At 37.7% G+C, this 16,214-nt stretch overlaps 1 protein-coding gene across 1 annotated transcript in view; it reads left to right on the top strand.

The window, feature by feature from the left end:
- DZANK1 (double zinc ribbon and ankyrin repeat domains 1) overlaps positions 1-16,214 on the top strand; it is a 148,996-nt gene that overhangs the window by 26,334 nt on the left and 106,448 nt on the right. The window contains 2 exon segments of the mRNA XM_074209374.1: positions 535-620; positions 10,834-10,951. Coding sequence (XP_074065475.1) covers positions 535-620; positions 10,834-10,951 — 204 coding nt within the window.

The following is a 16,214-nucleotide window of genomic DNA, read 5'->3' on the forward strand; positions in this document are numbered from 1 at the left end:
TAGTTACTTGGAGTTCAGTTTTCTTTTGTTATTCTTATCATGTACATCAGTTTAGTTATTAACTGCATTGTTCCCTGCTCCTGTTTACTTCAGTCTGCATCATTTCATGCCTCTTTCATGTTTCTCTGAATCCTTCATATTTGTCTTATCTTTTTACTTAATAATCTTAGATTACATTCATATTCTGATTTGTTCAGCGTTCCTTGAAATTTATAGATATGCTCTTTGTTTCTTGTTTTTTACTATCACAAAAAGGGGTCCTAAGAATATTTTAGAATGGATGAGACATTTAGTAGTGGGAACTCTGGGTCAGAAAGTATTTTTTAAAAATGTAAAATTTCTTCCTCAAATTATAGACATTATATTTGTAATTAAACTCTAGCTAAATGTTCTTAAATTACACTTGGAGCTTTAAGTTAAGATTATTTTATAACTTCCTGGATTTTTTTTTAACATGAGAAGATAGAATTTTGCATTCTACCTATCTTAATGGTGTTATGCTAAAACACTAAATAAACATCTCTATTTGTTTAGTTTACTAATTCACCATGCAGGAATGGCCAGAAAAGACTGACTAGTGCCCAGATCCTGAGAATTAATAAAGCGACAAACTTTTTCAAGTAAGTAGAGATTTCTTTTTATTCTTAGCTTTCAGCAGGGGCAAAAGACAAACTTAAGGGAAGGCATAAAAAGCATCATTTTCTCTTAAATTTGTTATAGTTTTAAATAACTGCATTAGCAATAAAAAAAAATCCATGTCTAACTCTTCATGACCCCATTTGGGATTTTTTGGACAGAGATACTGGAGTTTTCCATTTCCTTCTTCAGCTCATTTTTACAGCAGAAACTGAGGCAAAAAGGGTGAAGTAACAAGCCCAGGGTCACACAGCTAAATCTGAGGCCAGATTTGATCTAAGGAAGATGTGTCTTTCTGACTCCAGACTTAGCATTCTATCCACTGAACCACCCAAATAACTATATCAGATCCTACTAGTGCTTTACACTGAATGAAAAAAAAATTTTTTTTACACAAGAACTTACTATGTGCCAAGCACTATGCCAAATGCTGATAATAAAAATTCAAAAGCCAAGATTGCCCCAGTCCTCAAGGAGCTTCCATTCTCTCTTTTTTATACTTTATTTTTACTCCCACCTTCTTCCAATTGAACAATATGCATAGTCAAGCAAAACAAATTTCTGTATTACTTATGTCCAAAATATGTATTTCAGTCTGTTAATGCTGGGGAACTAAAGGACTAACTTTCTAATAGCTAGAGAGGTAGTAATAAAAATGCTTTTTTTTTTTTTGGTTTTTGCAAGGCAGTGGGGGGTTATATGACTTGCCCAAGGTCACACAGCTAAGTAATTATTAAGTGTCTGAGGCCAAATTGGAATTCAGGTCCTCCTGACTCCAGGGCTGGTGCTGTATCTAGTCTGCCACCTAACTGCCCCCCAAATCATGCTGATTTTAAAGAAAAGAATTTGAGATATAGTAAAGTCAGGGTCTTAGTCCTGCTAAGACTTTCATTTCCCCATTTGGGAACATCTTTTTTTTATTTTTTATTTTTTTAGGGTTTTGCAAGGCAAATGGGGTTAAGTGGCTTGCCCAAGGCCACATAGCTAGGTAATTATTAAGTGTCTGAAGCCAGATTTGAACTCAGGTACTCCTGACTCCAGAGCCAGTACTCTATCCACTGAGCCACCTAGCCACCCCCTCAATTTGGAAACGTCTTAGCCCTATTTAGAGGGACTTCCCAGACCTAATTATATTTTTTGATATTCTCTCTATAACAGTTTATGGGAACTCACTAATAAAACATTGCTGTATGTATCTTTGTAAGAAAGGCAAATTATATGCTCAGATTGTTAAGTAGGTTAGTTGCTGAGATAGAAATGGAACCTAGGACAAACTTCTGATGGTTATTTGCAACAGTACACAGTATTTACTTTAAAGAAAGTAAGTCATAAAGTAGACATATTGACAACTTAGGAAATCGTTGATGGGGATACTAGAAATCAAAAACTCCTCATTTGCCCAGGGGCTTGCAAAATTTGTCAGTATTCTGAGGATCTTTGGAAGATTGTATCTTCCAAATAGCAAAGCAATTAACCACATAATCAAAGTTTCATTTTGAACTTTTCAAATGAAAGAATTCCTTTCCACTGAATTAAACTTATTAATGCCTAAACCACCATTACTTTTTTTTCTTTAAGGAGAAACAGTATGATATATCTGTGGACTTGGAATCTGAGCACATGGTTTGGATTACAGACTCTGTCCTAGTAATTGCAAATGTCATTGTCATGTGAAAGCTAGATGCCAATGTAACAGTGCAAAAATAACATTTTCTTGATCCTTTTATCAAAGATTTATTATTTTTCTATTTAAATTATAATTAAATTTAAAGGTATGTTATAATGAAGATAAAAGATATTTTATTCTTAATTAACAAAATCAGTGACAAAAGTATTATCATCTTACCCTTTTCTCTGAACTTAATATAATATTGAAATAATGAGGAACTTGAGCTCAATGGAACTATTCCTCTTAATAGCAGGGAAAGCTGGTGAGAAGTAGACAGTCATTTCCCTAAATCAGTCCAGAAATAGAGATATCCTAGATCTGGTCTTGCATCACAAATTTCTTGTTGGTCATTTTGAACTGGATGTTATAGTTAGGTATCTTAAACTCAATATCTAAAATAAACCTCATTCTCTTTTTCTACCAAACTCACCCATCTTCACAGTTTCCTGTTTCTGTTGGGATTAACAACATTCTTTCAGTCAATCAACCTTCACCCTACATATTGCCTAAGCTTGTTGATTCTGCCTCCACAAAATCTTGCATTCCTACCTTTATGTTTACATGTTTAAGACTCTGCTATTTCATGCCCTCATCCTTTCTTACCTGGATTATTGTTTCTTGCAATTCTTCCCCTATACTCCATGCTATTGCCAAAGTAGCAATTTTTTTTTTTAGGTTTTTTGCAAGGCAAATGGGGTTAAGTGGCTTGCCCAAGGCCACCCAGCTAGGTAATTATTAAGTATCTGAGACTGGATTTGAACCCAAGTACTCCTGACTCCAAGGCCGGTGCTTTGTCCACTACGCCACCTAGCCACCCTTAAAAGTAGCATTTCTTAAGCACAGATCTAGCCATATCACTGCCTGACTCAATAAACTCCAGTGGATCTCTCTTTCCTCAGGAATCAAAAACAAACTCCTATGACATTTCCTGATTAGGGAGGTGGCACACAGAAGATAGAGCACTGAGCCTGGAATCAGGAAGACCTGAGTTTAAATACAGCTTCAGACACTCACTAGAGTTTGACCTTGAACATTTAACCCTATATGCTTCTGTTTCCTTAGCTGGAAAAGAAGCTGGAAAAAGAATCTTTGCCAAGAAAACCTGAAATGGAGTCACTAAGAATTAGATACTGAACTGAATGAACAACAACAACAATATGACTTTTCTTTTAAAGCCCTTTGCAATATGGTTCCAATCTTCATTTTCTGTCTTACTATCCATTACACCCCATCAAATAGTCTTCTGTCCAGTCAAACTGATAGTCTTGCTGTTCTTCATATGCAACATACTATTTTCCATCTATGCTTCACATTCTCTGTCTTCTATGTTGGTGAAAACTAAAATTAAATTTTAAGAGTTTTTATTATTTTATGTAAGATCAAGACCTAGGCTTAGAAATTCTTATATGAAAGAAATGAATGATTATTATCCTTAGGAAAAGAAGTACTTTTAGGAAAGAAAAAAACATTAATCATTTACCTCTTTCCTTGGAATTTTATATTTTTGCAAACTTAAATGATAACATATGCCCATAAATTTATGATAATAGGAATTCTAGGGGTGGAGCCAAGATGGAAACATGAGAACAGGCTTTCCCAGGAGCTGTTTCCAAAATATTTCAAAAACCTTAAAATTATGATTGTAACTAAATTTTTGAGAGACAGAACCCACAGAAAGATCCAGTGAATAAACATAATACCCCCCCAAAAAATATAAAACATCATGAGAAATAAAGTGAAAGAAAGAGAAAAAAAATATGTTTCAGTCTGTGTTCTGATACTATCAGCTCTGTCTCAGGTGGATCACATTCTTTATCATAAGTCTATCATAGAAGCTACTTCCATATTTTTCCACAGTTGCTGTTGGTAATTGTAATCTCCACCATCCCTTCCTCCCCACTACCATCTGTTATATTTTCTCTCTCCTTTCACTCTGTCCCTCTTCAAATATGTGCTGTGGGGCAGCTGAGTGGTGCAGTGGACAGAGCACCAGCCCTGGGGCTGAGAGGCCCCAAGCCTATATCCCACCCCAGAGACCCACCAATCATCCAGCCCTGTGGTCCTGGACAGGCCACCCAATCCTACCATTTTGCAAAAAGTAAAACTATCCTATCCCATGATCAACCCTCTCCTCGATTACCTACATCCCCCCTCCCCTCCCCCTTCTCTTCTTTTTTCTTCTAGATTTCTATACCCTATTAAGTGTGTATGCTGTTTCCTCTCTGAGTCATTTCTGATGAGAATGAAGGCTCCCTCAATCCTCCTCATGTTCTCCCCTCCCATACCATTGCAAAAGCTGTTTCTTGACTCTTTTACATGAAATATCTTAGTCTATTCTACCTCTCCTTTCCTTTTCCCCAGTGCATTTCCCTTTCACCCAATGACTCCATTTTTACATTATATTATACCTTCAAATTCAGCTCCCCCCTGTGCTTTGTCTATATAAGCTCCTTCTAACTGCACTTTATTTTATTTTTTATTTTTTTTTAGGATTTTGCAAGGCAAATGGGGTTAAGTGGCTTGCCCAAGGCCACACAGCTAGGTAATTATTAAGTGTCTGAGACCGGATTTGAACCCAGGTACTCCTGACTCCAGGGCTGGTGCTTTCTCCATTGCACCACCTAGCTGCCCCCTAATTGCACTTTAAATGAGAAGGTTTATATAAGTATTATCAGTATCATCTTCCCATGCAGGAATACATGTAGTTCATCATCATTAAATCCCTTATAATTTACCCTTTTTTTAAAAAGTAATTTACCCTTCTTGTCCATCCTCTCCATTCTTCACGAGTCCTGTACTTGAAGATCAAACTTTTTGTTTAGCTCTGGTCATTTCCCAATTACATTTTAATCTGGTTCTCTGGATGGCATTGGAGAGTTTTATGGGCTTTGGAGAGTTTAGTAACTGATTTAGAGTATCTCTGAATACTTGGAGTAACTTCACATAAGTCCTAGAGTATATTTATTATACCAAATATAACTATAATTTCATTGGCATGGTCTATATCCTCATTGTTACTGATTATAATCCTGCAATTCTCTGACAGGTTATCAGTGTTCTCTAAATTGCCAAATCTGATTGTCTTTTTCCACTTCATCTTTCTCAACCTATCTACTGCCTTTGATACTGTTGGCCACCATTTTTCACTTTTCACCATTTTTCATTCTCTCTTCTCTGAGTTTTCATGACATTACTATTTCCTGATTCTCCACCTTTCTAAAAACTTTTCAATCTTCTCTGCTGATTTATCATCCAGACCATAATTTTGGATGCTCTCCAGTGATTTGTTCTAGGCCTCCTTCTTTTTCAATAGACACTCCCTAGTGACCTCTTAAGCCCCTGTGGACTTAACTATCCTCCCATATTTACATAACCAGCTTCAGTTACCTATTAGACATGACAAACTGGACCCAGAACTGTCATAGATTCACATTTATGCCTAATACAGAGTTCTTCTTTCCCCAAAACCCATAATCAAATTTTTCTACTTCTTTTGAAGGTACCACCATTCTCTGTCACACAGATTTGTAATTTTTGTGTTTCGCCTGCATCCCACATATCCACTGAGTTGTCATATCTTGCTACTTCTACCTCCACAACATCACCTGACAACTTTCTACTCACACTGCTACCTTCTTAGTTTAAGCCCTGATCTCCTCTAGTCTAAACTATGAAAGCAGCCTTCTATTTCACCTTTATATGCTTCAAGTCTCTTCTCACTCTAGTCTAGTGCTGCCAAAGTAATTATTTTCCTTAAGTTCATATCTGATTATCACTTTCTTCAAACTTCATTGACTTCGGGGACAGAGCCAAGATGGCGACAAGAAGGGATCCAGTCTTAGGAGCTCTCTGATAAAATTCATCAGCTAAGGACTCTAACTAAACTTTCGAGAGACACAACCTACAAAGGGACCCAGTGAAGCAGTTCTCCTACTCAAGGTAACCTTGGAAAGAGCAGAAAGGCTCTGCTCCCCAGGATCGGAGAGGCGGCCCGCCAGAGGGGTGGCCGGCCAGAGCCAAAGAACTTCAGCCTCCCGGAGGCAGCCCCAGGGCGCTGGGAGTCTCAGATCACAGCAGCAGGGGAGTCTCCTGAGCTGCACCCCAAGGAGCACCAGGCACAAAGTGGGGGAACAGCGGGGGACCTCTGCCAGAGCGAGCACATGGAGCCCAGCCCTCAGGGCACACAGCAAGCAGCATGGTCTTTCCCCAGCCCTGATCCAGGAAACAGAAGCAGGTGGTGCAGGTAAGCAGGAGCCTCCAGGGCATGAACCCATTGAGCTGAGGGAGGGGAGTGAAGAGAGACTGCTGAGCTCTGTCATCAGCCCCAGGAACAGGACTCTGGGGCTCTGACCACATTCAGATCCTGATCCCAGTCTAGGACCCACCATAGAACAACAGGGCCCCCCCCACCTTGGCCCAGTGGCAGAGGGGGGCGCTTATGGTCATTCACAGACCAGGAGGGAGGACAGAACCTCATACAGTGAGGCCCTTGTGGGAGTGTCCCAAAAGCTTAGGAAGCACCCCCAAACCAGGCCCAGGCCAGGAAAATGATCAATCAAAGAAACAAAAGGAAGACTATTGAGAAATATTTTGCAAATGAGCCCAAGAAGGATCAAAATACTCAGTCTGAAGATGAGGAGGCACAAGCTCCTTCATCTAAAGACTCCAAGAAAAACAGAAATTGGGCTCAGGCTATGACAGAGCTCAAAAAAGACTTTGAAAATCAAATGAGGGAGTTGGAAGAAAAACTGGGAAAAGAAAGGAGAGAGATGCAGGAAAAACATGAAAATGAAGTCAGCAGCTTAGTCAAGGAAATCCAAAAAAATGCTGAAGAAAATAGCATGCTAAAAACCAGCTTAGGTCAAATGGATAAAACAGTTCAAAAAGTTATGGAGGAGAAGAATGCTTTAAAAAACAAAATTGGCCAGATGGAAAAAGAGATAAGAAAACTCTCTGAGGAGAACAAATCCTTCAGACAAAGAATAGAATTCAGGGAGATTGATGAATTTAGCAGAAATCAGGAATCAATACTTCAAAACAAAAAAAATGAAAAATTAGAAGAAAATGTAAAATATCTCATTGAAAAAACAACTGATATGGAAAACAGACGTAGGAAAGATAATTTAAAAATTATTGGAATACCTGAAAGTCATGATCAGGAAAAGAGCCTTGACATCATTTTCAAAGAATTACTACAGGAAAATTGCCCTGATATTCTAGAAGCAGAGGGCAAAATAGAAATGGAGAGAATCCACCAATCCTCCCGAGAAAGAGATCCCAAAAAACCAACCCCTAGGAATATTATAGCCAAGTTCCAGAACTCCCAAGTCAAAGAGAAAATATTACAAGCAGCCAGAAGGACACAGTTCAAATATCGTGGAGCTGCAGTCAGGATCACACAGGACTTAGCAGCAGCTACATTGGAAGCTCCTAGGGCTTGGAATACAATATACCGGAAGGCAAAAGAGCTTAGAATGCAGCCAAGAATGAACTACCCAGCAAGGCTGAATGTCCTCTTCCAGGGAAAAGGATGGACTTTCAATGAACCAGGGGAATTTCAAATGTTCCTTTTGGAATGGCCAGAGCTGAACAGAAGGTTTGATCTTCAGATACAGGACTCAGGTGAAGCATGGAGATTGGAGGAGGGGGGGAAATATGAGGGACTTGATGATGAACTGCATGTATTCCTGCATAGAAAAATGACACTGATAATACTCATATGAACCTTCTCAGTTAATAGAGCAGGTAGAGGGAGCTTTTATAGTTGAAACACAGGAGAAAGCTGAATTCCAAGATAAAATATGGTGTAAAAATGGAGTCAATAGAAAAAAAGGGAAATGAAATGGGGAAAAAGAAAAAGGAGGGGGGGAATAGTCCAAGATATTTCACATAAGAATTTTTTTCTTACAATGAGCTATTGCAATGATATGGAAGTGGGGAGGCAAGGGGGAATGAGGGAACCTTTTCTCTCATCAGAGGTGGCTAGGAGAGGAAACAGCAAATATACTCAATGGGGTATAGACATCTGGAGTAAGAAGGAGGGGGGAGCAGGGGGAAGGGGTGGGGATGTGAATAAAGGAGGAGAGGATGGACCATGGGGGGAGAGTGGCCATATATAACACATTTTCTTTCTTATTTCTTGCAAGGGGCTGGGATTGGAAGGCCTGCCCAGGACCACAGGGCCAGGTGGATTCTGGGCCTAAGGGGTGGTATGGGGGCTCAGGGCTTCTTGGCCCCAGGACCAGGGATCTGTCTGCTGCGCCACTCAGCGACCCTACAGCAGAGTCAGAGTGAAAGGAGAGAGAAAATAGAGTACATGGTAGTGGAGAAATAAGAAAGGAGGGAGTTGCGATCAGCAATGGCAATGGTAGAAAAATATGGAAGTAACTTTTGTGATGGACTTATAAAGAATGAGATCTACCCATGACAGTTGTTGGTGTTGGAACAAAGACTCAAGCACATTTTTTGTTATTATTTGGGGGAGGGTGCAGGGCAAGTGGGGCTGGATGGCCTGCCTGGGGCCACATAGCAGGGTGATCTTTGGGTGTCCGGATTTGGACCCAGGTGCTCCTGGCTCAAGGGCCAATGCTCTGTCTGCCACCCAGCCACCCCTACTATTATTACTATTTTATTTTATTTCGGGTCTTTTTTTTCTTTCTTTTTTTCGGTTTTTGCAGGGCAGTGGGGATTGGGTGGCTTGCATGTCACACGGCTGGGTAATTGTTGGGTTTACAAGGGGGTGCTCGTGGCTCCAGGGCTGGTGCTTCATCCATTGCGCCACCTGGCCATGCCTACAATTATTACTATTATTTTTTTTATTTTAATTTTTTTCTCTCCCCTTTACTTTTTTCGCCCAAGCAAGTCTATCTATATTCATGGGGGAGGAGGGGTATTTTGTTTACTTGTAAACAAGAATATTTTATTAATGTAAAAAAACATTTGTACAAAATGAGAATAAAAAATAACTTTAAAAAAAAACTTCATTGACTTCTCATGGCCTCTAGAATCAACTATAAACTCTGCTGTTTAGCTTTTCAAGCCCTTTACAACCTTTCCTCAATTCTTAGTCCAGCTTCATTGTTCATTGCTCCCTTTCCTACACTCTGTAACTCAGCAAAGGAGCCTTCCATCTGGACCTGATACATGATTGACTGTCTTCCCACCTTCTGGCTCCCATGCCTGGGATATATTCACAGTCCCTCTTCTCTTCAGAGATCCCTTCCTTCCTTTCTCTAAGATGCGCCTCCAAGTCCATCTTCTCTTTGAATCTTACCTGATCCCCCTTACATGTGAATGACCTCTCATCAAACTACTGGAATGACTTTGTATTTAGTCTGTTTATATCCCTTTTGTTTCCCCTGTTAATCTATAAGCCAAAGGAATGATTATTTCGTGTATTGTATTTGTATCCCCAGTGACTAGAAAAGAGTTTCCTTTGTCGTAAGCTCTTAATTGTTGCTTTTTTAATTGATTGCTTGATTGATTGACAGCAAACTTCCTTGTTTTGGGTAACTTTAGCTTTAGTGATAAACTGATTGATACACAGTAAAATAAGAAGAGGAAAATAAACCAATGGTAGTTCTTTGTGGATCCATAATCTCCTAATGTGACATTTATGAAAAAAGAAAGAGGCAAGAATCACATAGGATGACTTCTCTCCCCCCCACCCCCCATAGAAGGCAGTCTGTTAATCTTTACATTGTTTCCATTGCTATACATTGATCTAAATTGAATGTGTTGAGAGAGAAATCATATCCTTAAGGGAAAAAAAATAAAATAAATATAAGAAATAGAAAAATTACATAATAAGATAACTTTTTTTAAAAATTAGAAGCAATAGTCTTTGGTCTTTGTTCAAACTCCACAGGTGTTTCTCAGGATATAGATGGTATTCTTGATTGCAGATACCCCAAATTGTGCCTGATTGTTGCACTAATGGAATGAGCAAATCCATTAAGATTGATCATTATCCCCAGGTTGCTGTTACGGCAGACAGTGTTCTTCTGGTTCTGCTCATCTTGCTCAGCATCAGTTCATGCAAATCTTTCCAGGCTTCTTTGAATTTTCTTCCCTCCTGATTTCTAATGGAACAAGTGTTCCATAACATACATATACCACAGTTTGTTCTGGCTGACCATATCATAATCACCATACCCAACTAACAAGCCAAGTATCATGCTCCCAGGCTAGATTTTTTTTCCTTATCTGGGCAGAAACTAAAACCCTTTCTTATTAAAAATCATATAATTTGGTGGTTATGCATATCCTCACAATCCATATTATATATGTATGTGTATGTATACATATATATTATATATATACATTAACATAAACGCTTCAATGCTTTGGTGTAATGTTGTGACCAATAAACAAAATATCTCTTTGTCTATTTTGAATGCAGTTATAAAGTTTGGAAGAGGTTATAGATTTAGTTATATTTTAAAAGTATATTATGACCATTATTGCTTATTTTTCATTTTCTTAACATTGAATCATAAGATATATCTAATAAGGTTTTGTTTTTTTAGGTGTGCAAATTGTTTAGCTACTCGCCCATGTGACCCTTTCACTCTTTTCTGTCAAGAATGTGGTTTCCCTGTTCCACCTATATTTGGTCATCACAGTACACCCCCAGAAGGAGCCCAGGTAAGAAAATTGAAATCAATTATTTATTTATTCTCTCTTATAGACAGTGTCAGCCAACTAAATAATATAAAACTAAGAAACTGTATGTTTCTTCCACATTAAGTTGGAAAAACCTGTTTTGAGAACTAGTATTTATGCTTCTTACTGAATGTTGAGTATTTCTTTTTCCTGTTTGTTTGATGGTTTGAGAAGATGAAAGATCTGAAATATCTATTTTGTCCTAAGCATTCTTCATAATATTACTGAAAAAAAATTCCTGTCCAATGTAGCTTTTTAATTCATAATATAAATATAATGGAGAAAAGTATTTAAGGGTCATAAAAGCTTAGCATTGGAATGGCACTCTGAAAGTTATCTACCCAAATCTCTTATCTAATACATGCATTTATTCTATAGCATCCCTGACAAGTAAAATGGCTTTTGTATGGGCACCTAACCACTTTACAAGGCAGTTTGGGACCATTCTAGTTATTAGAAGGTCCTCCTTATGTTATGCTAAAAATAATTTCCTTCTAGCTCCCTTTAGTTTGTTAGTAACTAGTTCTCTCTTCTGGATCTAATCCCTCTTCTACGTGCCCTTCAAATATCTCTCATGTTCCCCTTAAGTTTTTGGTTCATCAGGCTAACCATTCTCCATCATTTCTCATGTGATATGACTTTGAGTAGCTTGAATATCTTGGTCACCATCCTCTTTATATAATACAAACAGTTTGTCAGTGTTTTTTCCAAGAACTCCACTGGAATCACACATACACACTATTTCAGTTACAATTTGATCAGTTAAATTACTGATAAGATTTCACATATCCACAAATTACTCTTCCATAAGAAGTAGCTAGATTTTGAAATAAGCCATAACTTAACCCTTCACATCTGAAATAGGAAGCTTTGCCTTGAATGTATTGATTAGATATCAGTAATAATTAATCTTTCAGCCAAGCAGATATTTAATACCTGCCACATATTAGCTACCCCAAACACTGAAGATGCAACAAAAAAAAATAGTTATCCTCAAGGATCTTGAATTTAATCCAGGGGTATAGTTCAGCATATATGAAATAAATATAATAAATTCAGATTTGGGAGAGAGAGTTGAGGACACTTTGAGCTGGAGGGGGAATGGATCAGAAGTTTCCTCTGGCAAGGGGTACTCCAGCAGAGTTTTGAAGGAAAAATGAAATTCCAAGAGGTAGTAGAGATTAGCTTGAGGGGGTGGGGGGTGGTATCATCAGATATAACAAAAAAAAAGAAGATGTATATTCACGTATGAGGAATAGGAAGAAGAAGTATGGTCAAACCAAGGGAATAATGTTTAATAAAATTGGAAAGATAGAGGTCAGGTTGTTAAGGACTTTGAAGGCTAAACAGAGAAACTTATATTTGATCCTAGGGGCAATAGGGAACCATTAAGAAGTTTTTGATTCAAGGGGTCCAAAACTATTGAAATAGTCTAAGAAGCAGATAAGGAGTTCCTAAACTTAAGTTGGTGCTGTTTTTAACTTCTTGAAGAAAGTTGTTATTTGAAATAAAAATAGCACCTCTATCCTGGGCAGCAGTGCTTTGATTCTGACCTGCTAACTTCATTAGTGAGATCTGTCCCCATGCTGCCACAGCTTTCACATAACAAAGAGTCTGAGTGTCCTGAGGAGCAGGGGAATACAAACTGAAGTTCCAGCAGAGCCTTTGGGGAGGCGGAGGATGGGATTCTTGTTCCTTGGCATGGCTTCTTCCCTACAAATGGTGCTATTGCTGCCACTCATGTAGATAGGGTGGGCTCAGTTCCCTGCCCGCGGACCCCCTCTTATTAGTGACCAATATGTTCTGACCACTCTCCTTTGCTCCCAGCAAGAAACATCATTGCTGTTCCCTGCCCTATTTAGTGGACATATCTCAGGATCTCTCATTCAGGAATGCTATGCCAAATAAGGGATCCTCTCTTCTGAAGTCCTTCTCTTGCCCCATTCAGCTCAATCCCAAGTGCAATTTTTCAGCATCAACTGTATGCAAGGTAATAGTTCTTGGCCTTGAAGAACTTTCCCCCTTCTTAGGGTTGGGGTGAAGGCAGGGACAGAATGACTCATGCAAACTGGTAAACATGAAGTAGCAAGTAAACACAGAGCAATTCCATTTGGGGGTTAATCAGGTTCATGTAGGAGATGGCCCCTGAACTGATCTTTAGCAAGCACTGGAATTCCAAGAGCAGGAGTGAAGAAGGAAAGAATTCCAGGGATAGGAGAATAGCCTAGATATAGGATATTAGTTTGGAAAGATAGGTTGGAACCAGATTTTGAGGGGTTTTCAATGCAGAAGAGAGGATTTGCAATTTACTTAGCAGCCTTAGGAAACCAGTGATGCTTCTTAAGCAGGGGAGTGACAGAGTCAAGTCAGTGCTTTAGGAATGAATGAATAAATGAATGAAGTTTTGTTAAGTACTTATGTGATAAACTCTGGGGTACAAAAAAATAAAACACAGAAAGCCAGGGGATTGGGGAGAATGGCTCTGGGGGTTATTGAGGAAGATATAGATGATTAGACAGAAGAGGATGATTCTGTATATTATCAGATATGAAAGGCAGAGAGACCAATTAAGAGGCTGTTGGAAGAGAAACAAATACCAAACACTCTTACATTTGAATTGGTCAACCAATTTGAATTTGGGTCAAAACCCATATAGATTCAGGTGTACTTGTCCTAGCTCCCACCTGAGGTTTCTTTATCTCTGCAGGCTAGAAGAGAAGGGAAGCATGAAAATAAAGTCCCAGCCATATAAATATAATAAATGTGTGTGTGTCATTTTGATTACTTTAGGAGTTGCCTTAAAATTGACTTTTTAGAGATTTTAAGTGTTATATTAGGCAAAAAATCCATTATCTTAGATTAAAAAGCTTTATGAAGAGAAAAAACTGCCAACCCAAATATTTTCACACGTGTCAGTATATTAATCCTGTAAGATATGTGTAATTTGGGAATAATATACTATTCCCAAACAAATTAAGTTAATGAACTTTGATATATTGAAGTCAATTCAATGACTCTTGTTTGGCAGAAAAAGAGAAGCTGTTGATTTTCTGTCAGGAATTAGCTAAGTTGTTCAGTGAATTTGAGAATCATTTAGAAGTGATTGAAATAATTTTATCTCTAACAGGTTCAATTGAAAAAAAAACTTATCTAGAGGTAAAAATGTCAGTGTCAAAAAATGATATTTGGATAAAAAAATAAAAGAATGCAAGGCATTCTTCTTAGGGACAGCAGAACATTATGAATGCACTATATATTTTTAAAATCCATGCCTGTGTGTGTTTTTTTTTGGTAAGAGTATATTTCATTAATGAAGAGTACTATGAAGATTTTTCATAATATATGGGCCTAGGGAATATTAGAAATGACTCTTCTAGGTTAAAAAAAAAACACAAGACCCATTTTTCATTTCAGTATTTTGACTGCTTTTTCTTTTTTATTCTTGCTCACTCAAATATCCCAGTGATTTTTATATAGTTTATATAGTTTTCAGTTTCAGTATTCATTTGTTATCTGATTAACAAAAGATTCCTAAACTAAAATAATTTAGAAAGAAGTTTATTAAATTGTTCATCAGAGGAGAGAGTCAAAAAAGGGGTGATTATAAGGGATTCAGATAAAGGAACAAGGAAACAGTAGCTGATTGGCCTGCTAAGAGAAGTTGGTTGCTTGATATGCTTAAATCTTCAGATCTGACTGGGTTTCTGGTCAGCATGACTTATGTCCTAAGTTAAATATTAACCAAATATGTTCTGTAATTAACAGATCTGATTTCTCAGCCATACAGGGCTAGGTTCCAGCAATGCCATAAAGTTTTTCCACAGTTTCCCCCCTTTATAGTAGTAGAAACACAATTACAGAAGCAGTTTAGGGCTGAAAATAATCAGTCACTGGAGGGATCTCCTTCACTGCTTATTTTATTTTGAGTCTTAAAATTTTTCCCCCTAATCTTACTTCCCTCCCTCCACCTCCCACAGAAGGCAATTTGTCAGTCTTTACATTGTTTCCATGGTATACATTCACTGCTCATCTAAACTAGAATTTGATAAAATTCCTTTAAAATGTTTAGGGACCAGATTGTAGCTTCTCATAGTCAGAGAGATAAAACTGGGTATCAAATTGGACTATAAGTCAGGGACTTAGACTTATATCATGAAACAATTACCCCATTCAATATATGAAGACTTCTCAGAAATTGAAAGAACACATGGTCACAAGCTTCATAAAAGGTTTTTAAAAGATAAATTCACAGTCCCCTGTTTCTTTCAATGTTATAAAAGTTGAACAAACAAATCAAGTTAAATAGATTCTATAGGTAAATGTAAGTCAGGTTACAGATTAAACTACCTTTAATGAAATTTTTTCATCTTAGTTCTAAGCTGTCATTTAGCCATCTGATACTTGAAAACATTTTCTCTTAGAAATGCTAGAATAAGTCTCATTCCCAAGGCATTTGTAGAAGGATGTTCTTCTTAAATTTGGTTTTTAATTAGTTCAAACTTTATGCTCATCTTTTTGTCATTATTCTTAATAGAAACATTTGAAAGTGTGAGCTCCAAAAATTGTCCAATCTATAAAAAAACAACAACTAAGCACAAGCTTTGAGCCAATAACACTTTGTTAAAAAGAATACGGGGGCACCCCTCTAATGAAGTGGACCTTAGATCTTCATGATCTGAGATAACTCTTATCCCTAGGATTTTACTTTTATAATATGTGATACCCAGCTACACAAAGTTAAATATATAGCTTTGTTGGTTGATAGACCTTGCTCCTGACCCTCCAGAAGAGCCAGAAATAATGCATCACCATGATAGTGACTTGATAGACAAGGGAGGCAAGGGTAGGCAAGGTAAAGGTCATCCACTGACTTAAATGGTCATAAGATGGTCCCCTTCTTATGTTGGGTAAGAGAGGGTGGTCCAGAGGTATCAAAATAAATTGAGGGACTTATCATATCATGTCATCACATTCATGCTGAACTTGGTTACAGTGATTAAACAGAAGAGGTTAGAGGTCCAGAGTCTTGCCCTTCTCCTCTCATGCATGTTAACTTTGGTCCTATAAGTCAAAAGGTTGAAGGTCTTCTGGTCAGCATTGTTTTGTTAGGCAAGTGAACTTTATAATAGGTTAGTGAATTTATAACTTGTATTTTAAAGTTTAGGGCCTATTATAAGAAAGAATTTATCTTAACTATCTCTAAATATAATACATGTAGATATTTATTAATATATGAAATTCCCAT

The sequence above is a fragment of the Macrotis lagotis genome, chromosome 1, assembly GCF_037893015.1.
Source record: "Macrotis lagotis isolate mMagLag1 chromosome 1, bilby.v1.9.chrom.fasta, whole genome shotgun sequence".
Lineage (NCBI taxonomy): Eukaryota > Metazoa > Chordata > Mammalia > Peramelemorphia > Peramelidae > Macrotis > Macrotis lagotis.